At 42.6% G+C, this 23,912-nt stretch overlaps 1 protein-coding gene and 1 long non-coding RNA gene across 2 annotated transcripts; one reads left to right on the top strand and one right to left on the bottom strand.

Moving 5' to 3' along the window:
- Positions 1 to 1,124: 1,124 nt before the first annotated feature.
- LOC128810710 (uncharacterized) lies at positions 1,125 to 4,031 on the bottom strand. Its single transcript, XR_008438118.1, has 3 exons — positions 3,896 to 4,031; positions 2,404 to 2,489; positions 1,125 to 2,249 (listed from the first exon to the last, which is right to left on the bottom strand). It is a non-coding gene; the product is annotated as an uncharacterized LOC128810710 (long non-coding RNA).
- Positions 4,032 to 6,229: 2,198 nt separating this feature from the next.
- RPP30 (ribonuclease P/MRP subunit p30) lies at positions 6,230 to 23,028 on the top strand. Its single transcript, XM_053984256.1, has 11 exons — positions 6,230 to 6,363; positions 7,361 to 7,416; positions 7,735 to 7,791; positions 8,504 to 8,578; positions 9,132 to 9,203; positions 13,795 to 13,884; positions 15,982 to 16,098; positions 19,543 to 19,572; positions 19,988 to 20,025; positions 21,154 to 21,233; positions 22,573 to 23,028. Exons 1-11 carry the CDS (start codon positions 6,276 to 6,278, stop codon positions 22,680 to 22,682), a joined length of 813 nt encoding a protein of 270 aa, XP_053840231.1. The 5' UTR covers positions 6,230 to 6,275; the 3' UTR covers positions 22,683 to 23,028.
- Positions 23,029 to 23,912: the final 884 nt, after the last annotated feature.

The raw sequence follows: 23,912 nt of genomic DNA, 5'->3' as shown, positions 1-23,912 counted from the left end.
CGGCCCGTGGGGGCCCGGCCTTCAACTTCCCCCGGGGCAGCCGGGCTCGCCCGCGGCGCATCCCGGGTGGCCGCGGGGCGGGCACGGCGCTATCGCCCCCAGCCCGCGGGCAGAGGGGCGGGCGGGGGTGGCGGCCGCTCCCTCCCACCCGCGCCCATCGCCCGCTCCCACCCGCGGCTGCTTTCCGAAGGCGACAGGCGACGGGATGGGAACCGCTCCGCCTCCCTCTCCCTCCTGCCCTCTGAGCTGCAGGTGGGGGTGCGCCCCTTCCCCGCAGTCCGGGGAGCCGGTTCCTCCTGTGGCTTCTCCTTCGCGGCCGCCCCAAGCGAAGGCTGCTCTGGGAAGACCCTGTACACGTGTGTCTATGTATATGTGTATGTATGTATATGTGTATGTATGTACGCAGGTCTCACCCGGGAAGCTGCGGGCGGGTGACCGCGGCTGGCGCACAGGCGACCGCAGGCGGAGGTGCCCCGGCCGGAGCGGGGTCCGAGCCTCTCAGTTTGCCGGCTCCAGCACAGCCCTGTGGCACGTCCTGTGTATGTAAGCACTTCTCTGTGTATCCAAGCTTGCAGACTCTTCTTCATAATAAGTTGATGTGAATACTATCGCCTATATTTTCTCTTTTATTCATATTTTTATACCCTGATTTTGAATTTACTCAATGTTCCATGTGTAATTCCTTCTGTAATGCTAAAACCCACAAACTCCTATTGCTTGAATTACCTGCTTTTCTTGTAAGTTCCCTGGACTCTTAGACAAGCCAATTTCTGTGACTCACTAGCTTTCTCAATTCTTTAAGTCCTATTCTTGCCTCCAAGTGGGGTGAAAATTAACCGTTTGAATTGTGAGTTACCCATGGGATGCGAGCAGAAGATCACACCCCTTGATATAGTAACATGCCAAACAGTAAGGACTAAAAACAAGAAACAACACCTGCTCCTGAGTGTCCCTCACATTTTCAACATGAGACAGAAGCCAGATGAACTAGAGAAGGAAATAAAATGTGTTGGTCCCAGATGTATCAATAATCATATGGTTAAAATGAGGGAGATCTTGCAACAACATAGAAAGTTTTATTTAAGTATGCACGGGACAGGGAAGAACTGTTTGTGTGGCTCAGTAGTAAGAAAGGCTGCAGGATGGTTGCACATTATACTGATTTTAAAATCTGCTTTGAAGACAAACCTAGTAAGTATCCAGTTATTGGGGAAAAAAAAAAAAAAAAAAACAAACAAAAGCCTCAACTGACAGTCCTACAGACTAGTGAAACACAAATCCATATCAACTGAGGCTTCCATACTTGACTCACAGAACACAGACTGAGCACAGGCAGAGCCTCCTGTGGTCAGAAATGCAGGGTTTGGTAGTTCAATTGCTGCCCTTCCCTACTACCCCCACATCTTGATTTGACTACAATAATAAAACAAGCAATGATAAGGATGAAATCTTGTTGGGCAGCTCCTGGACCATTACCAAGTTGAAAGCATTTTCCTCTTTAGTCAATTGTTTCCCTACACTTTGCTAATTGCTTTATTGTGTCCAATCAAAACAAAAGCAACGAAATCACAAAATAAAAATCCCTGTTAACCACCCAAAATGTGTTCATGAACCTTGAGCTTCAGGTGAGTTACCCCACCAGGTGATAAATGAAGTCTTTTTTCCTCCTCAGTTAAGCAAATATTAGGAAGAAAAAGGCCTTTAGAAATGGCAAGGACATACCTAAATTAAAACATTAAGGCAAAAAATGTTGGAGAGGGAGTGTTTCCTTATTGGTTGAACATATTTTTTTTCAAAAATAGCATCTGAAGTACAGCTAAGGAGTTAGGAACTTAGTAAATTTTGTTCAAAATAGATTCTTATCACAAAAGCTGATAAAATTGTACAGTTTAATACTCCCAGTAAAAGCAATTTTTCAGTTGCTTAAAATGTCGCTAAGGCAGAACAAATTATAATCTGGTGCTTCCTGCAAATGTGTTAACACAGTTCATTAAATCAGTCATTCTTCTCCACAGCTTTTCAATCCCCTTCTGGGATGTGACTCTCTAAATGTTCTCAGTGGATGATACACAGGATCATTTGGTAGGGTACAGATGACTCCTACCCATTCCAATGCAAAAGTAGGACTGAATTTTGTCTTTTGTTCTGTATCTTAAATTCCCTTACAGTTCATTCCAAGTTAATCACCTGATTTCTTTCCTTCTCAAAGGCCATGTTACCACTCTTTGAATTTGCCATTGTAATCTTACCTTTGAAGAAACAAAGCAATTTAAATCAATTTATGTACCATTATAGAAAGGGATTTATGTACTATTGCAGAGAAGATGTGAAAAACCCTGGCAAGACAAAGCAGCTGACACATCTCTAAAATATGTTCCTTGAAAGCTTTTTCCTAGGACACACCTAAAATAACTTCTGGTTTCCCAGGCTGGGCTGAATCCGGTGAGGTGCTTTCTGTGAGTGTTTAGAGGGTTTCACATGGCCAGTGTCTGGAAATGCAAAGAGCATCTATCATTCCATGAGATGACATCTATTCCAGGCACTTAAAATAACAACACATGAAAGTAGGAGTCCATCTTTCCAGGGGTACCTCCCAGTCTTGTCTTCAGTGATCATATTTTAAAATTCTAACATTTTGTTCCAAACAGAATACAGAAGTGAAACAAATGTCCAATTAGGTGTCAAGAATAACAAGCTGACATTTGTTCTCTACCCAAGAAATTACTTTTTCACCTTCCATTAGGCTTCAAAGAATATAATCAAATAATTTTTCTGACTGGGCTTAGTAAAATCCTGTCCTTTGAGTAATTTAGGCTCTCTATGCATAAAAGCCTCTTAATATTTCCATATACCTCCAATTCTGTCCTAAGTCCTTTTCTTTCTGCACTTAGTGAAGTTAAACTATTTTGTTAATATTTGATAATGTACTTTATTTGCAAATCTCACCTTTGGTATTTTATTATTGTTACATAGAAAACTTTCAGATTATAAAAAGAAAAAAATTGCAAGAGAACTTTTTACTTTGATATTTTTCCCTCTCTCAAAGTAGTTAAATCTTCTTTAATTTTTTCCCCTCCTCCAGCAGGTCTGTGCTAACTTGGAGGATCCTGACTGAAATGGGTCAAGGAATGTAGTGCAAGAGCTTCAGCAGCAGAGGAGAAAATGCTGACAGCCCAGCATGATAACACCTTCCCTCACACAGCTGCCTCTAGGAAACAATAGCCCTGCTCGTCTTAGCTGAAAAAGTTGAAGGTTCCCCTTCTTAAACCATTCAATATTGTACACATGGCAGGAAGGTAACATGAGTATGCAATGCAATAAATAATCAGATCAGAATTTTTTCTTTTTCTTTTGTTCTTTCTTATCATCCCCTCTTTTGTCCTTCCTTGCCTGAGAGAGCTTATCTCCTCGAACTGTTGTTTTCATTTGTCTGTAATATTTTCCTTTCCTTTCCTTTCCTTTCCTTTCCTTTCCTTTCCTTTCCTTTCCTTTCCTTTCCTTTCCTTTCCTTTCCTTTCCTTTCCTTTCCTTTCCTTTCCTTTCCTTTCCTTTCCTTTCCTTTCCTTTCCTTTCCTTTCCTTTCCTTTCCTTTCCTTTCCTTTCCTTTCCTTTCCTTTCCTTTCCTTTCCTTTCCTTTCCTTTCCTTTCCTTTCCTTTCCTTTCCTTTCCTTCTTTTTTATTTTCTTTTCTTTTTTCTTTCTGAGGTATTACTGAAACCTTGATTTTTATTCCCAGCATGTACTGTTTAGCAAATAACACTTGTCTAATTTCTAGCAAATATGTTGCAGCTGCACTTTTCTTTTCTGCCTTTTCTTGTCTTTGTGAAGATAAATCATCATCACTCTGTGGCAGTAAAACAGAGAGGTAACTATTCCCATATTTGGCCATTTCTTACCATTGTCAAAATAAATACTTTCATCTGTGCAACTTAAATATGAAATTATGTCTTCCCTTTTCTGGAACCAGCAAATACTAACAATGACAAGCTGGCATCTGAAAAGAAAATGAACAATTAAGATGACATTTATGCTTAAAATTCTGTATCACTCAAAATGAAAGCTCCCAACTCTGAAAACTCCATCTGTACCTTTACACTGGAGATTATGAGGTTATGATGAAAGTGACTGTGACATTCACGTTACTGAGTTGCTGAGGTAGATAGTAATAAATAAAATCTTAGCACCCAAAAAGTGCCAAATGCAGAACAAAAGCACAAGGCTACCCATCGAAAACCTATTAGAAGAATTGTGACAGTTTCTGCATTAAAATTTACTGAAAGGACTGTCTTGAGGTCTAAGTGTATTGGAAAGAAACACTTGGAGTGAGGAGATCTGTTTTCACCAAGGAGAACTTCAGGACTGCAATGAAACAAAGCATGTTAGAAAGCTTGCAGCTTAACAGTGAGGGCCATAAGGAAGCTCGCCCCAGACCACTGGGTCTCATGTAAATAAAAGCAGTAATATCTAAATAATATCTAAATAATAAAGCTGTGCAATGCTCTGAGTACGATTCGTGATACCTGGTGCCAAAAGTGCTTCGTACTTGTATTCTTACACCACTACAGCAAGCAGGGTTCTGCAGATCTTCTGCGTGAAGATCTGTTTAAATGTCCTCCATTTTAAGCACCTCAAAGAAGGGTTTCTTTTGCTTGTATACTGCCAAACACAAAGGCTGCTTAATCTTCTTCAAGTTGAGCTAAATGCTCACCAGTGGAAGTCTGTATATTTCTGAACACTGCTGCAGTAGGGCCATTCAGAAATAACTGATACGTGCTTCTGGATCGCTTTTTACATTCATTAAGACAATCAAGTTACATCAAACACTAAGCCAAAGAAAACCTGGAATAATATCTTGAGCTGTTCCATTTTCACACACATCGAAGACAAACCTTGGCAATACCATTCAGGCTGTGCTGCTTGTTCAAATGGCTGGCAGAGAAGCAGTATTGGCTGATGTGATGTCACAGGCAAGCACCTTACAGATGCAGATGGACTAAAACAGAGCTTCTTTACTGAAATATCTTGAGCTAATATTATCAAGAAAAAAAATGCTGCCATAGATGTGGCATGAACAACAATGGTTTACCAGCTGAGGGTTTTTATCCCATTCAGAGCGATGTGGATTTTTCCTGCCATACAGATGTGGGAGCTGTTTTCAACTGACCGTCAAAGCTGCTTCAACTCCTAGTCCAGTGTCTGCAGCCACAGGTAGCTTCTCTGCTACCACCATCCCAGGTATTTGCAACACAGGAAGTCCAGAAACACGCCAAGAAAGCACTGTTGTTTCTCAGCCATACTGTGTTAACCAAGTGATCTCTTTGGTAGAAATGAGTCCCAGGTCCCCACAATTCCCGTGTACACAGCCTGCACAAGCTGCATCAAGGTCCGGCCCTGTAAGGAGGGATGTTCAGGGTTTGGCAGCAGCCTTGGCCTTGGTTAGAAGCATTTTTGCCTTATTAAGGATTCAGGGCTCCAGATACTCCACAGACTTCCACTGGTGAGCATTTAGCTCAACTTGAAGACAGAAAAAGGGAAGGACCCCCCCGCTCTGGCCACCTGAAGTTGGACAGGCATTGCAGACCTGCTGTTTTCAGCGGCTGCTCTAAGTCACCAAAAACCGCTTACCGAGAATTTCCATTTGTATTTTACACATTCTGTGCTATTTGTCAGCCTTAGAACAGTATTAGTACTTTTTGTGGCAGTGCTACACAGTGAAATTGTATCTGATTAATCGGTCTGTGAGAATTCCTCTGTCCTCTTTGGTGTCAGGGGATATCTTTGACATGGCAGCTCGGGCCTTTGTAGGAAAGAGAATAACTGTAAAACTATAAATAGAAAAGATTGGTTATGATTTTTATTGGCAACGTTCAGACAGAGCTGAACCAGTTTCACAGGGGATAAACACGCCGCTGGAGCAGGGCTACCGCTCCACCTGGTGGGCAGCCGGCGGCTCAGAGGGGCGCGCCGAGCCTCGGCCGGCGCCGCTGCGGCGGCGGAGAGCGGCAGAGCCGGGCGATCCAGAGCCGGGGGGGTGTCCCTCAGAATCCGGGGTGCGTTGCCTGGGGACGAACCACGGGGGATCTTCGGGCCCCCGCCTGAGGCCTAAGCCATCACCCCACAGCCTTTCCCCGGCCACCGCAGCCCCGTGGCGAGGCAGCCAGGGCCCCGTGTGGCCCGGACGGGCGGGACTACAGGGCCCAGGCTGCCGCGGGCGGCAGGGGCGGTGCCGCCGCCGTGCGCCGCTGCCGTGCCCGGGCTCGGCCCGCCCGCCGCGCCATGAGCATGGCCGGCTTCGCCGACCTCAACCTGCCGCAGGGAACGGACAAGAAGTCCCTGCAGAGCCTGCTGGAGGCCGCGGCGCACCGTGAGTCCTGCGAGCGGGGAGGGCGCGGGGCCGGCCCGGAGCTCGGTGGGGCTGAGCTGGGGAGCGCGGGCCGGCCCCGGCCAGGAGGGCAGCGCGACGCGAGCGGCGGCTCCCCTGGCTCGGCAGGCACAGCCGGAGCCTGCGGGCTGGGGTGGGCACAGCCGGACTCCCCGGGACAAGCCTTCCCTTCCCTCCGGGCAGGCCGGCCCTCGCCACCCGCCCCGCCGCGGGCGCGTTTCCCCAGCGCCGCTCCGCTCTGTGCGCTCCGCCCGCCGCTTTCTGCCAGCCGAGTGCCCGGGACTGGGTCTGCCCGGGACTGGGTCGCAGGGGAAGCTCCTGATGCGCCTTGCAGCTCTGCCTCTGCCTGTTTACCGCAGTGTAACAGTTGTTTTTTTCCCAGCGTGGACAAGTTTTTCCGCCTGCAGTTTCTTAGGGCTGGGATCTTTCCCGCAGAGCTGTTGTTCAGCCACGTGCTGCCTGTCCGGTGTTTGGGGCGGGTGGTTTAAATGCCCCTGGCGAGTCTGTCATCTTCCTCAGAGCCCTTTGAACGATACCTTCTCCTCCGTGTAGTCGGCATCGTTTTGAATTGCTCGCTTTGCCTTCTCCGACAGCAGTATCTCTGCCGGCTCTGCGTTGTCTGCAGTTTTAACAGCTGTCCTGAGTATACTTAGCAGTTTTCCATAGCGAAAGTCATAAACAGGGCCAAACTAAGCTAGACCTTTGGGGACACCAAGCCCATGTATTTGTGTTCATAAAGCTCTGCCATTGAGTAAGAGTAGACAGGCCTGGGCTGTGCTAAAAGCCAAACAGATTTTTTTTTTTCTATTTTAAAGCATTTTTTGGGTGAACCAGTCTTCTTAAAATATACTGTGAAATCTAAACATGCACGTGGTTATTAACTTAAAGACAGTTAAGTAATGAGTATTTTACTGTTTTCTCATTGGATTTGTTTCCTTTTTGTTTACTGGACAATATATTTTTATTGTGTGTTTTTCAGTGGGGTATTCTGCAGTTGCACTCAATCATGTCATCGACTTTAAAGAAAAGAAACAGGTAATTTTTCTTGGGGTTATTTGTTCTTATTGTGTTTCATTTAGTAAACCTGCTGCCTTATTGCATGTTTCTAGCTAGCTTTAGTTGCAGAATGCACATCTAGACACAAGTACAAATCTCTCTATTTGTAACAAAACTCCCATTTTATATTTCAGTAGAACTGCCTTTGGATTAATTTTTCATATGGTTCTTGTACTGTCCCACAAAAAAAGTTTTCTTAGTGTGGTAAATTTCTTCTTAAGATTGGAACACAATTTTTGTTTACATGTAAACCTAACCCATGACATTTTTAATAACTTTGTTCTGTTCTCTTTCAAGGAAATCATCAAGCCAGTATCCCCTTCAGAGTTGTTTCCATCTTTACCTATTGTACAAGTATGTCTAGTTAGATTCTATATATATACTGTTATTCTGAGTTACCCTTTTTTACCTTTGTGTGTTTGTCTATGTGATTTTGTGTATGAGGTGTTAATCTTAAATGTTTCTTAAAAAAGAAACATTTGTCCATTATTTCATGGTTAAAACTCCAAGCATTGGAAGAATAGTAAGAGCTTACATCAGGGTAAGCTCTATTCATTATTTTAGAAATTATTAAAGAATTTGCTTTGTGTGAATTTTGAATCTGCTTGTAGTTTAATAAATAACAGTACAATTCTTGACATTTAAGTTTTGGAAATAACTTCATGGTTTTGATGGAGCAAAATTTGCATATAAAGAAATACAATAATATATTTCAGGTCACTGACATTCATTAATTCAGGAACTGCTTTTCTTTGCAGTTGTGGCCTGCCTGGGGAATCATAACAATAGTAAAACACTCAATTTTTCTGCATGGTTGTTTTTCTTTTTTTTCCATTTCTATTCATCTTTCCCCAGAGAAACACAGTAAGTCATTCTTTGTAAGGACAGGTATAATATCAAAGAGATAATGTAAATTAGGGAAGTGTAAATACAGACTTTAGAAAATTAGTATAGCAAGACTATAAGCATGACACCATTTTCTTTTTATAGCAGACTGGGTAGAAATTACCACAAATTTTTGCTTTGGGTTATTTAATTGTTTCTATATTATTCTTTTTTTCTGTAGGGGACATCTAAAAGAATTAGAGTGTTGACCCGGCTAACACTTGTTGTTTCTGATCCTTCCCACTGTAATCTCCTGGTAAGTATACTCAGCAATCAATTTTGCAGCTCTTATTTCCTTTTCTTAATGAATGAATGAAATTTCGGAAGTTCTATGGGGACAACATCCTGGAATTTATAGGGCACTCAGCAGTGATGTCTGAGATTGCATCTCTAACACGAGAGATGCATGTGATCATGTGGAGTGATCATGAGGAGATGCAGACTTATAAGACTGCATATGGCATCTGTTGATCATTTCTCAGTATGGAACAACAGTTCTGTTCCTTGGTTTCTGGACTTCTGTGCATAAAGTAGAAGACCATGAGCAACCCTTGGTTTTGGTTATGTTTTCGTGCTACGAGATCAAAGCAAAAAATGTGAGTGTCTTAGTAAATTGGTGGGACAAGCCTCAAACTGAGAATGAATGACTTCATTGTAGAAACCTGCTGTGTAATTGGATGATTACTGGCTTTGTTTTAGTACTTGATAGGGAAAAAGGATTTTTCTTCTCATTGTTTTGGTTGTAATCATTGTGTATGGCTTTGACATCTGTCAGAATTCAAAATAGTAATTATTTGCTCCTTTTATAGAGGTCAACATCTGCAAATATAAGGTTATATGACATCATAGCAGTATTTCCAAAAACTGAGAAACTGTTCCATGTAAGTACAATCATCTCATCAGTAATGCTCATTCAGTAACCTTTAGTGCCTTGTGCTAATTTAAGTAGATGCTTTGTTTTGACTTTATTTCCCATTTTATAAAGACCTCATGGAGTTAATCAAACATTATAGGCTGCCTGGTCAGTTGATAGGCTGAGGGGTTGGGAGGATTTGCAGAGGGCTGCAGGACCCTGAGGTGACAGGTTAAAGTCTGAAACATCTACCTTGTCTCCCTGATTAAGGGATTTGTATGCCCTGCACTGTGGTTGCCTTTATGTGCCTTGTACTCTAGTGAGGAGAGAAAACATCCTTTTTTCCCCCCAATATATGTGTACTATCATAATGTAGAAAGCTTCTGTCTTCAGCTTCAACTTCTCAAACTCTTGACAACTTCCCTAAAATGCACTTGTGATCTTCTGTTAGAACTAATTATTCCTGGTCTCAAAAATGCTAGGAAGGGTTTTAAAGTGAAACTAATGTGGTTCTGTGAGTTACCTCATAGCTGTTCACCTTCTTTTTTTTTATTTAAATTGTTCTCAAATACTTGATAACAGCTGACATCAATGTTCTGATTGGGTGGTGCACCTTGAAGCAAGTTATGTTTTTGTCAGAATTTTTCTTTCAAAACCCAAAATTGTGATGTCTGACCTGTTGTAAGCTCTTAAATATTAGCATTAAGTCTGAATTGGGTGAGTAGGTGGAAGTGTTCCATCTCTCTTAGCCTTGGCAGGCAGTAGGCAGGCATGCAGTTTAAAGCAGTGTGACGAAGGGATGGGGACAGCAAAAAAAAGTGAGTTTCTTTGAAGAATTTGCTTTCAAAGGGAGCTTCTCAGTTTAAAATTGACTCTGGTGGTTGTTTATTTTAAATAAGTTAAAGCCACTTTTTAGCACTGCTGAGTACCTGTTTTGCCACATTAAAATTGTATTATTCTGTTTTGTATTTCTACATTATTTCACCTCCTATTTTAAGTCTTGTCCAAGTAAACTACAAAGCAAGAGGCTGTCAAATATGAACTTTAAAGAATTTTTCAGCAGAATTCAAGCATTTATTATAATGAGTTACAGCGAAATGAAACTAATTTCTGAATTTTATTTCCCTTGAAAGATTTTAGGACTCTTTAGGGTGTGACAGAGGCAAATGGTTTAAAATATTTTTTTGCTCCACTCTCTACCTCTTTCTTTTGATCTCTGGCAATAGTATAAAATCTCACTTCTCAAGTGAGCTCAATCAGTTTATCATGTGCTTAAACAAGCACCTGAAACTAGGTGATCAGCCAGGATGTGCTGTGTTGTTTTTTTTGGGAAAAGGGTATTCTCACTTAAGGGTTATTATTGTTTATTTTCAGCCATATCATGCCTCCTGCTGCAGTTGCACATCCAGCTGTGGTGGCGTTTAAACTGGTATAAGCAGCCACTCCTTTCTTCAGGTCCCTGTCTGCTTTGCTGCTGAGGCTGTTTGCTTGCTTGGCAGTTTGCTTTGAGGAGCCTGCTTTTGGCTGAGCAGTAACCAGAGTTTTTGCCAAGCTGTTTTCCAGGCAGATCCCCTTTCCCAGAGTGATTCAGCAGCCAGCCACGTGGAGAGTTGTGCCAGCGCAGAGCGGGTGGCTGTGCTCTGGCAGCCCAGTGCAGACAGTGCCGGGTGAAGCTGACACTCTGGCAGGTGATGGACAGGGTGTGAGGAAAGAAGCAGGATTGTCAGTGAGATTATCTTCATTGCTTCCATGCTGGCAGCACTTGGAGCTGGGGATGGAACCCAAGTGCGTTTCTTGCAAACTGCGTGAGGTGAAAGACTTCATCCTTCACGTTCAGGGCAGGTTTGTATGGCTGCCTTTTCTTTAGAGATTTTAGAATGTCTTGCTGTGGAGAGCTGATTCAGTTTCACAGAGGTGTTACACAGGTGAAAGGAACTTTATACAGGGGGTTTCAGCACATACACTTTGGCTCTTACAACTCATGGATATTTCATTATTAAGAATAAAGCCTTCAAGAGTGGATCTTGCATGGCAAATGAACTTCCTGTTGGCTTTTGGTAACTCAGCATTACCTCAAGAGCATCATATTTCTCACCAATAATTTGGCACTTGTATTTTCTCCATTGAACAAGATTTTTCATGTTTTTGTGAAAAAATTACACGACCGTTGGAGATGTACTCCAATTTTAGCATGGCCTGAAACGAATCTGTGCCCTTTTGTCACAAGCCAGGGAAGCTCTTTTGTGACTGAATGTGGCAGGGATATGTACTAAAAGATGTGCTCAAATTTTTCAAATAATTTATATCCTTAAGGGGATGAGGAAGCCATATTTGCCAGTTGGACTCCTTGTTTAAGTCTCCCAAAAAGATTGTTTTGGCCTGCAGCAGGAATGCCCACCACCAGGTAATAGGGTCTGTGCTTGCTGCTTTTCAAAAATTTTGCTTTCTAAGATTTCTGATTCTTTTAATGATATTAGTTCGCTCTCTGTGCTGTTCATAAGCACTTAGCACATCACTAGTATATTAAAAAAACCTACATATGTATCTCTGAAGATTTAATGCAAAGTCAAATTTCAATGTTTATTCCCTAAAACCTTTGCCAAAGAGCAAATGTTCAGAGCATCCAGACAGTGGCAGATGTATTTATTAATGGCTGGCTGGAGTTTTCCCAGCAGATGGGGCTCTTGCCCACAGTGCTGCCAGACAGCTGCTGGGCTGTGCAACTTGCTGCATGTCATTTTCTGGATGAAGTTGTTGCACTTCAGATCTTTTCAGCAGGCAGGGTAACCTTAGCTTGACTGCATATTTGATTTGTCTGGGAGCCAAAGCTAGGCTGAACATTAGAGTTCTTGGAGAAATCTACTCTCCAGTTTTTCATACAGTGCAGGAATTCCTCATGTGTGAGGAATATGACTCGCAGTTTGTTTTTCCTTGGTGGTATTTTCTGAAAAGTTCATGTCACTGGAATCCTGTAGATATCCTGGCTTTTGAGTCACCCCCTATCCCACTGTGCTTAATTTGCAAAATGGTAAAGAGTTTTCCAGTGTTTCTGGAGTGGATTAGAAAGGCTTGATTTCTCATCACATAGGGCAACTTGCATGCGTCTGATGTCTATTCTTGCTTTCCTTAATTTTTGGCATAATCTCTTCCTGAATTTTTTATGACCTCACTGACATTTTCTAGGGCTTGATTCGGAGCTATTTGTTCTGTGCATGTTCCCATAAATCACCTCTATGTAGTAGTTTGTACCTCATGTAAGAAAAGGAGGGAAGCTGACTGTAGTAGGGTTGAACTTCCTCTTGCAAGTCTATTTCTATGCCATAGATTCCACAGGCAGCCCATGTCCTGCCTAATAGAGGGTAAAGATAAAGGTAGGGCATGAAGAAAAAGTTTAGTCTGAATGTCCTGGCAGAGACATTTCAACTTCAAAAACCTTATGGTTTGCTTGCATGTGTACTGTGGCTGTCTTGTCTAGGAGAGAGTGCTATCAACAGCTAAGAAACATTCCTAAAGCTGGGCCTCTGCTCTCATCTCCATCCAAATTCCATGTGAACAAACTGGTAAAAGACCAGTTTGCCAGGCAGTATGTGCCTTGTGTTAGAGCAGCCCTTACCCCTGGGGCTCCTCACAGCCCCCACTGCTTTTGTGCTGGTGGGAGGAGGGATGAATGGTTGGCACCTGGCCCAGGTGTATTTGGAGCAGTTGCTGCCAGGTTTCTGAGTGCAGAGAGTTCCCTTACACACAGAAAATTCCTTTTCAACTTCTCCATCCTATCTTACCTTCTTTGTTACAACACTGCTTACAGATGTTAATCTGGCCCTGTGTAATCATCCTTACAGAGTAGTCATATATAATTCCTACCTTGGGTGCATGAGATTAATGTAAATCAAAGACTCCCTTTTAGGTCCCCTTAATTTTCCCTGTATCTCAGTGAGGAGCCTCTGCCCCTTGTTCATTTCCTCCATCTCTTAATACAACCTGTAAATTGTGGAGTGAATTCAAAGCTAAATTCTTAAACTGTAGCCTTCAGTGCTGTCTCCAGACTCTGCCAGAGGTGTGGCTGTCAGGAGGAGCTGCACCCAGCCAGGAAAGGGAGGCTCTGAGGATTGGTCTCCAGTATATGGCATGCAGCACCAACAGTCACATTCTGCTTTTTTTCTTTCTTTTCTCTATTGCTTCTGGTAAAAGTAATTAATCCTGAAAACGAACAGGTGCTGCACTGGAAGCAGAGCATAATGGGATGTGGGGCAGTTCCTGGGCTCTTCCCTTTCTAAGCTGGGGTTGGTCTTTGTTATCTGTGAGTTCTTTTGTCAAAAGCCAGCATTGCTTCTGCATGCCCTCTGTCAGATAAAAGCAAAGAAGTAGGTACTGCTTTGGGGTTGACCATTATTTTATTGGAAAATTAGTTCTGTAAGAAAGGGTAGACTTAGGTTTTAAGTCTCAAATGCTGCTAGTGTATTGGCATACCTGCAAGGCATAGAACCTCTTAATTTTAAAGCTGAACTCACCCTGGAGAGACATTTGTTGCATTAAGAAATGAAGGAGAATATTTGTGCACCTCAAGTTGGTTATGCATTTTTTGGCATATCTAATAATCTGTTCCTATTTCTTTGCTGTAGATTGCTTGCACAACACTAGATGTGGATCTGGTCTGCATCAATGTAACAGAAAAGCTGCCATTCTACTTCCGAAGGCCCCCTGTGAATATGGTAAATTTATATCTAAATTGTATTCTTGCTGTTAGACTGACATTAAATACAAAATTTGAGTCTAATTCCCTATTGCTTTCCACCCACCATTCCTATCCAAGTGGTTCTTTTATTTTCTTGCATAATGTATAGTTTTGTTTCAAATGTCCTTCACTTCAGGCCTCCACTGCAGCACTTAATACACAGTGATGCATGTCCTTTCTTTTTCTCCTCCTGTCCCCCACTTAAGAAGGCAGAAGTGGTGTTCCCAAGGAATGGAAACTGAGCCTTAAGGCCACTGTGCTGCTAAATGGTGTGATTGCTGACAAAGCTGCTTCCCAAACCAGAAATGGTACAGCTGTGTCAAAACAGATAAACAGCCCTTTGATTTAAAAGACAGGAAATGTGAATGGCAGTGTTAATTTAGGAGAAGGATGTTGTGCTGGTTACTTGAAAAACAACTGTATTGAATCCATACTTGGACAAAAGAATGTCTTGGTAAATGAACCAAATGTAGCATTGCTAAATATGTGCTGTGGGACCCAAGATGGCTATCAGTGTGGATCAAATATAGTTCTGCCTGCTGTTGGTAGTTTGCCAGAAAACTTAATCTGAACATACTCTTACAGGAACTTGTTTTCTCCTCTGAATATATGTGAAGGTTCATTCCACGTGGGCATTCTTGGCTGATGTAGAACTTAGTTCTCAAAAACTTAAATTTGGAATTGGCTAGTAATCCTACTTCCTTTTCTTATAAAGTTTGACCTAGAATAAAAATTCAAAGTGAACTATAGTTAATTCTGAGACAGAATAAAAATAATACATTGGCATTTATGGTAAACTGAGGATTTCAACATTCCACTTGGAATAACAATTTTGTATGAAACACTGTATGAAAGTACCCTAGCTGCCTAAAACTACAGCAGCTGGCCCAGGTAAGGAACTGTGTGGCTCTTAGAGGCCTGTGTTAGGAGACATTTTCCTTGCAAGCTGCTTCTCATCTTCCATACTCCCAGCGTCAAGGCAGTCTGTCTGTTGGACTGGTCTGTGCGTCCTGGGGCAGTCAGTTTTGGTTGTTACGATGCCAGACAGATTGGCAGGCAGCTGAAGTGGTAGGGATGAGGTTAAAAGCCACCTTGTCTGGAAATTGGTGTATTGCCATCATCTGTTTGGTTTTCATAAATTCAGGCTTCTCTTGTTTGCAGCTATCAGGCCAGTTCTGTGTAAAACATTTGATGCACGTATAGCTTCCGTTGTGCTTGCATACAGAGGTCATGCTTGGGTGGGAGCTGGATTAATTCCAGCTGTATTCAGTTACTGGACTCTTACAGTATTACCACTGCAGCATATTTTAATAATATTTGTGTAAATAGAGAGTATAATTTCAGGCAAATGTAGGACTGCCATGGAACAAAGAACTCCTGGCTTTACGTTGTGTCTTTATCACCAGCACACTGTGTGCAAGTTGCTTAACCTTTCTGGTGTTTGCAAAAACAAGAATACTAGGCTTTTGGTGAGGCATTTTGACAGATAGCAAAGGGTGTCAAAGCAGCTTAAAATATAACCAGTATTACTATTTGAAACCTCTTCTGTGGGTCACTGTTATTTAAAGTTGTCACAAACACCAGAGTATGCTGTGAGACAGGAGAAGAAGGGTCCTCGTTGCTGCTTTTGTGCAAGGAGGAATTCTTCATCTGCAGTACATGGCTGCTGAGGGAAGTGGTGAACTTTCTTACAGCAGGATGTGGGCTAGGGGAATAGGGTCCTCAAAGTTTCAAAGACAGCGGATAACCAGCAATGGTTATCTGTGTCCTCAACTCTGTGACAGTGTGTATATATTAGTGATAGCCAATTGCAGCAAATAAGTGGTTGGTATTTGTTTGTTAAACCTCATTTATCTGTCGTGCAAGATTTATGCATACGTATCTGGTGTACAGTGAAGCCTTCCCCCACTCTCTTTTCATGCTATGCTGTGTTCCTACTGGAACAATTCTGCCTTATTTTATTTTGTATGTGACACAGTTAAACTGAGAATAAGCTGCATCAGTAACAGACAGCAGTTGTCAGATCGTTAGGCTTCCCTCCTTTTGATTTTTGATCACTGTCTTTCATGTGAAGGCAATAGATCGAGGCATTTACTTTGAACTTCTTTACACACCTGCCATCAAAGACTCTACTATGAGAAGATACACAATTTCAAATGCCATCAGCCTGATGCAGATCTGCAAAGGAAAGGTAAGCTCTCAAAATGAAAACAAGGTAATTAAATCAGTTCAAATTTTTCTGGAGTTGTACAGACTGAGCCATTTTAAATGAATTTGATGCTGGGACATCTGAAGCTGTAACTAAATCTTGGCCTACTAACACAAGGACACAATCATTGTAGCTCCAGATACTTCCAGTCTTGCACCACTGCATGCTTTCTTCTTAAGCTGTCAAGCTGTTAGATTCTTTTTCCAGAACAACCCATGTGTTGTTACGGTATGCAATTCCCAAAACAAAGGTAGGAGGGGATGGAGGGAGATTAAAGTGCCAGATATCTAAGGTTTGCACTAGAACTGGAGTTCATGTATTTCTTTAAAATCCTCCATTTTATATTTCTCATTGACCAAAAGTTCTTTTGACTGTCTACTTTGAATATGGGGGCTAGAAAACAATAAGAAAACAAGTAGAAACCTTGTTTTGTTAACAAGTAAATTCTCTGTGTCCAAAATAGACCAAACAGCTAGGTGGCTGTCAGCCAAGGCTTTGCTCTAGTCAGATGAACTGCATTCTTCCATGCTACTGAAACCCAAGGAAGAAGTAACTTTGAGATGTCTGTAACCCATTGCTTTCATAACTACCACATTAAGCTGTCTGTTATGCTGTGTCCTCTCAGGCCATGCTTTTTAATAGGGGGTCATATCAAATTTAACAGAAATTGTAGCTCCCCCTTCTGTATTGTAAATGGCCTCTGCCACATGTAGCTAGTCCAGAGAAGCTGGATTTGGAAAATCTGAAGTGGGATGTAGAGCTTGGAAGGTAAATTAAAAGTAGATCCATTATTACCTCAGTTCTTCTCAAGCATGGCAGCTTTTATAGAACAGCAGGGTGGGCCAAACGGATTCATTTCCTTGGTGCTACAGATGAGGTAGGTATTTGCACAGCCTCTCCTGAGAAGCCCAGCTCTGGCAGTTAATGACATGAAGTACTGACTTTGACATGACTTCTGTACACACCAGACCACTTTCCTTGGAATTCCCTTTTTGATACTGCTCCTCTTTCCTCTGTGCAGTTCAGGATGTGCTTCTCACGTGGTTGTTGATGAACTGGAGAGCCCCAGCTGAGTTGATGTCATGGATAGGGCAAGTGAGATGTTCAGGTGCTCCATCTGTGCACGGTGCCCTTTCGTTCTGCATCTGTCAGTCTAGGGTTTCATCTGTGACTGGAAGGTAAATCAGCTGGAGCTGCACATGACAAGTTGTTGTTGGGCACTGGAAGAGGACTGCTAGCTTGTCTTTGTTCTTTGCCTCCAGATTCAGTAGGTTGTGAACCAGCAAAGATGGTTATTAGCCCTTACTGAGAGTTTGCCTCTGTCATTGAGGTAGAGGCCCTTGTTTAAATGAAACATGGGATGGCTGGGCCATAGGCTGCTTCTTTTGGCACCTGGCACGCAACGCTCATGTTCTGTAACACGTAGTTGCTGAACCTGTAGTAGCTTTTGGATCCTTTTATTCTTCCTCTATTATAGCAGGGAAGACAAACCTGTGTTCTCAGAGCTGGCATTGAGCAGTGTCTATAAAACATTAAAATGTGCAGGGAATGAAGGAGAAACTCCCCTGCCTTGCCAGGCAGAAGGTGTTTATAGCCACAGTCCCTCACCTCCCGTGTTTTGGTAACTGAGTTGGAGGCTGCCTGGAGCAGTGTACTGAGCAGCTGCTGTCTGCTTTACCTGGGGAGATAGTGTTTTGCCTTTTAGATTTCCCTCTAGCTCTTGCCTTTTCCTGCTGCTTCTTCATTTGCCAGCAGTGCTTTTCTTATCTGCTCTTGTCTTCTTCCTCCATTTTACCCCTCCCCTGGTGAAAGCCAGTTGTCCTTGAACCAGGCAGAACATATCTCCAATGCACAGCAGTGATCCACAATCCTGTGCTGGCTTGAGATGTCTCATACAGCTGCTCTGGGAGCTTCTCTGGGTCTGGGTGACAGGCATTAGTTGCTACAGTTTGGGGCAGGAGACTTGAATTTTCCCAGCAAACTCTTGCAGTCAGCACCACTTAGGCTCAAAAGCACCTTTGGGATCCATAGTGTGGTCGTTTTAAAGGTGAACTATTCAGAAAAAAAATGTCCTAGGCTCCATCAGGATGTGTGCTGTTAAGTCACTTTGATGTATATATTGCTTCTGCTTCTGGCTTTCCTAATGGTGAAGCAGAGTCATCTGTCCCATCCTCTTCTCCTCAGCACATGAGGAAACCTTGGGCACACTGTGAACATGCAGTCAGTCTTACACAGGTATTTCAGCTGTTGAGATCTAGCTGCACACAGGGCGTTTTCTTCCAGTGCCTGCCCAGCTCTTTGTGCTGGGGAAGTGGCAGGGGGAGCAAAGCAGTGTGGGGAAGGGATCTAAAGCCCCGCCCTGAAACCAGAGATGGTGTGATGTGTTGGTGGTACTGGTGTCAGAGAGGGAAAGTCTGTCTCTGCCTCAGCACAATTCTAATTCTCACCCACTCAAGCAGGAATTCCCAAGGCCTTTTATTCAGTATAATAAAAGGTGCAAGGAGATTTTGCTGCTGCAGAGTTACCACCTGAGCTAAACAGGCTCCCCCCAGGTGAGCATCCTTGGAGCTTAGCATCAGAAGAGCTCTGGCAGCTGAGCTGTGGGATCTGCCAGCCCCAGTGTAGTCACATACCTGTTCTGCAGAAACCTTTTGGGAGAGAAGGGAGAAAGATTTCTCTGCCTGGTGATTTTCATAGGGGCGTCAGTGTTGAGGGAAATGAGTGTGTGGCACAAAGTGGCAGCCACTGCCTAAGTGCAGATACATTTTCTGAACCAGTATGGGTATGGTCAAGGCTAACATGAATGCTTAGGATTGAGTGGTACTGAAACAGTACAGGCTGAAACTCTGGGAGCACCAAACTGTCTGAAAGCACAGCTGCCTTCTGTAAGCTGCTTCTGGGGGATCCTGGACTCCTGAATCCATTTCTGTTACAGCTCAGGGTGAGTTGTTGTTTATGTGGGGCCTTTTTCAGCTGGTGTAAATAAAGGGGACACTTCTTAACACAGTGCCTGCAGCTCTGCATTTTTTCTTTACCCCTAAGGGCACTTTGAAGTCCACTATGAGAGATACAGGCTGATAGGTGATTGCTTAATGCCATCACTCTGGACACTTACACTGCTTAGCCTGTCCCTCTAAAATGTGATGTACCTACTAATCTCCTATCTGGCTGTTAGAGGTTTGTAATTGCAAGGGAGGGCTTGTGCTTGTGCCCCATCGGTGTAGGGGACAGGGCAGTAACTAAATTTATCATGTCCCCAAATTAAGTTTCCCACCCTGACAGAGTTCATCTGAGGGCATCAGAGACTCTGATGTTTAATTTGGCTCTGAGCTTGAAATACCTAATGCTCAAAAGGTTTTTGCATCTTGCTGATTTTTTTCATTTCTTGATGCTGTCCGACAGATGAATGTTTGTTCTCTTTTCCAGAACATAGTTATATCTAGTGCAGCTGAAAGGGTAAGTCCCAGATTTTTTTTTTTAAGTCAGAACAATTTGAATATTTATCTGTGGCTGAAAATACAGCTTTAATTACACATTAAACATATAAAAATTGTAAGTTTAAATATGGTTGCCATTAATAAGGAATTGTATTGTGAGTTTCGGGACTTTTTTTTTGGTTGGTTGTTTTGTTTTGTTGGTTTTTGGGGGATTTTTTTTTTTGCTGCTGCTGTGGTATTTTCCATGACAGTTTTCTCCCAGATGGAGACTGTTTGCCAAAATAGTGGTATTTGCTTGATTTGCTGTTATCTTCAGTAGCTTGCTGTTATATAGAATTTAATATTGCCTATCTGATAGCCTTGTCCTGCCTGCTCACACTGTCAGCTTGACATCAAAGGCGTTCACAAATCCAAACTTCTTTGTTTTGTTTTAGCCTCTAGAGCTCCGAGGTCCTTACGATGTGGCTAATCTGTATCCTTTCCCAAAGTCAAAGGCAGCAGTTAGTAGTAACATTGGAAAGTTTAAAGTGCTTTTGAAATTCTTTCCATCCTTTACAGTCCTTGAACTTTATACAGTGGCACTTGTTGGTGACCCATTCAATGAATCAGGGCTCTGAGTGTGTGTGGAAGGAGCAACAGATCTTGGTCATGGGCTGGCATGAGAAGTCACTGTAACTAATAATGTTTGTGTTCAGCTACAGGAATGATTTGTTGTGATGTGCATTGATGTTGTGTGGATGTAAATGGAGAAATTAATAAAACCCATAAAAATCTAAGGACACTATGAACCAAATGAGAAATTATTACTTAGTTCGGATACTAAGTGTCACATTTTTGGTAGCAGAAGCTATAAATTGTTTTTATGTAATGTTAGAAGTTCCTATCTGAGCAGTAACTATTTCTGTTCTGGATTTTCCAGTCCTTAGTTACACATGTAATGTTAAATAAGTGATTGTGTTCTAGAAACAAAGGAGAGTGTCTTTTCTTCCCTTCTTTTAGGAGTTCAGATGCATTTTTATTACTCTCCCCACCCCAGAAGCACATATTTGGCCTGTCCCTGGAAGGGAAAGGAGCGTGCTCTGAGTCATGAGAACCACGTGGGAGGCTGTGTGGCCTGGAAGGATTTTATGCACCACGTTTTCTTCCCTCTTAAAATGAGCAGTCAGGCTCAACCCAAATTAACATAGCTAAGGTGGTGTCATCCCTGCTAAAGGTGGCTGGAAGCTTCAGCATAATGCTTTTGTATCAGACAGTGCCCTGTCCCCAAAACTGAAATTTTCTGTGGGGTAATTTCTTTTCTGAATTATGCATATCTAAAATGTTTCTGCATTGACAGACTTTTATTTTCAAAAGTACAGCTTCTTGTCTGGAAAGAAGCAACATTGCCAGGAGCTTTCCAGGAGGGCTGCTGGGAAACTGCAGCCAGGAGAATTGGGTGCCTCATTTCTGCTTCTGGGTAACCTTATGCAAAATGTCACTTTGAGTTACAGCTTTGCTAATTCCCGGTTATTTGTAGAGTAAGCAAGACTATCGTGCAGAGAGCCTTCCCTGTTGTGTGTGTTGCTTCCTGTGTGTTTTTGATCCTGAGCAGCAGTGACAGAGGTTTGCTGTTTGGCCTGTCAGAAGGCGAAGCAAAGGCAGCTGTGTCCACCAACTGCAGAGCCACCATGCTGCATGGAGGTGAGCACTTGTAAGCTCCTCTAGGTAACCTGCATTTCTTAAACTAAGTTATTGTTGATGTATATTCTCTGAGACCTTACAGAACAAGTCAGATCAGGGTTTTACTTCTTTGTCCAATGCATGAAGAGGAGCTTGTGTGGCAAGGCTGTTTGATTTTCCCTTGTTGTCATGTTGGCAAATCAGTGGCTGAACTGATGGTGCTGTCTGTGCTGGAGGACTCGTGCAACCACATTAATGAGTCATAAATGGTGGAACCAAAGTAGGGACCTGCTGCTGTACTTCATAGTGAAACTATCCCATTTCAGAAAGGTTTGAATGCTGATCCTGGTGATGCTGCCAAAAACTAAATGATTGATGTCAAACAAACGGGTATGCATGTGTTTTGCATTTCCCTTTTGCATTTGCATGTGCAGAAGCAACCTTAGTCATGTCCCTTTCTGATGCTTTCATATGTGGATTATTTCTGACTCACTTTTCAGTGTGGATCATTTCAAACTCACGGCAAAATCAACAGGTTCTCCTCCAGCCTGCTGCTCATCTACATAGCAATATAGAGTTTATCAAATTTATGTGGAATTTCTCAAGCCTGTCATCTATCTTACCTGTGAAATTAAATAGCAAGTGTCATTTCCCTTGTCCCAGAGAGGATACTAGCTCAGAATAAGTCAATATATTTTGTCAGGGTTCTTGCAGAGCCTCTGTGCTAATAGAGTATTTGTAGGGAATCTCTTCTAACTCAAATTTTGCAGAGAAGCTTCCCACCAGTAATTACAAAATTGGATTGGGCTCAGTAGGTTATTTGACCAGTATTTCATGATAATGTTGAGAGTTTGGTAAATAAAATTCTTGAATACCATAAAATACTTCCTTGGTATGTAGGAGATCCTCTGCCAATACAGTTGTGCCCACATAGTCTAAGAATCCTGGGGTATGTGAATGCATTTTTTAGTATTTTTTTAAGAACAGTATGTTTGGCTAGAAGTGCTTTTGACAGTGCTTCAAGAATGTGTCCTGTGATTATTGAACTGACTAAGCCTGGTTTCCTATGGTTTTGTGTCTCTGCAGCTCCTCAGCCCCTGCAGACCTTGGTTTTCCTTGGTTTGCTATAATTCTACACCCACCATTTTATTTCCCCTGGTAGTTTCTCCACTCTGTAATGCAGTGAATCCCGAGCTCCTGCCCTTGCAGCTTGCTTCCCTGCTGTGTGTGCTGACTGGCTAGTTGCTCAGCATGTCCAGCTCTGGTTTGGAGCATGGACACCTGAATTGAGTATGCCTTAAATGTATTTTATTTCAGTATTTGAGGTACTGGTACTGCAGCTTCTGCTTGTGTATTCCAGAAACTCGAAAGAGTGCCTGTGGCGTCGTGTACACGGTGAAGAAGCCTCGCAAGGTTGAGGAGGAAGAAACAGCAGTGCCAGCCTGCAAAAAAGCTAAGACTCAAGCTTGAGGACTGAACAAGCTGTCAACAGAAGCCTCCATCTCTTCTTTACCCAGGGTTGAGTCTTCCTCCAACCTCCAGCCAACCTAATTTTTCCTTTACTACCTTGCTTAGCCTGCAGATGAATTATTTTTCCAGCATTCAAGTGAGGAAAACTCTGTGAATGAGACTGCTGAACAGTATTCACCACATCTCATAGGTCATGCTGGGCTTCTGGCCAAGGGCAGGAGACTGACTCTTCACCCTGCCTTAGGTTTCCTGGAGTTAATGCAAACTCAACAGAACATTTCTAACATGGAAATTTTCATTTGTACACGTGCATTCCTTTTTTATTAAAAATATTTCTAAGAGCACATGCCTTCATAGTCTAGCCCTTCTGGTTTCTCAAGTTTAAAACACATCTCTCTACAACTGTAAGCCAGTAGATGAAGTTTACCTTCAAGTGGCCTGTGAAGAAGAATAATAATAGAGTTTAAAAAAAAAAATCCTTCATATTCAGTTTTATGATCAATGGGTATAATGAAAATACCAGGATTTGTCAATTACTAGGAGGTATCTTGGATTTGGGTTACAGTAGGAGTAACTGACGTGATTTGCCAGATGCGTATCCCAAAGGCCATCTGTGTCCTCAGCACTTCAAATCAAACAGTACCATTAGATGTTTGCCAGAGGTGGGCAGGAAGAGCCCCAGGTTACACTGAATGTGTGCTCAGCAGGGGAGGTTGCAGTGTTGGAGCTGTCTCACCTAGGCCTGAGCAGCCTCCACCTCACATGATCTTTACTGCACCTTTTCCTTCTTTACTTCCTGCTCTGAATTGCTATCTGTGCACGTGGTCATTTTGCTGCCTCTTGCTTTTCTCTTTTCCTTCCTTTTAATGGCTCAGTAAACCTAATTTGGCTGCCAAAAAACCGGTCAAACAGATATAACCAGCAGAGCATTTTCAGAGCTCTTCCTAGTGTTGCCTGAAGTTGTTTTTTTTTCATTAAATGAGTATAAAATCACATAAGGTACTGTACTGAGATACTGTTGAGCCATTTTTACTGTGATTGTTCTTTACTGGTGCCTAACAGCAAGTTGAAAAGTGGATGTTGTAACATGTAAAACATACTGCAGAAATCTGGCAGTGGGTCATTTCTGAGCTCTTGGTAACTGGACTGAGCAGAATACATGAAGTTCTCATAGATTTAACAGTTCCATATAATTCTGGTGTAAGTCACAACAGCTTTTCCTTCATTCAA

This window comes from Vidua macroura, chromosome 8, assembly GCF_024509145.1.
Source record: "Vidua macroura isolate BioBank_ID:100142 chromosome 8, ASM2450914v1, whole genome shotgun sequence".
NCBI classification, from domain to species: Eukaryota; Metazoa; Chordata; class Aves; order Passeriformes; family Viduidae; genus Vidua; species Vidua macroura.
This window is presented reverse-complemented; position numbering and strand designations above follow the sequence as displayed.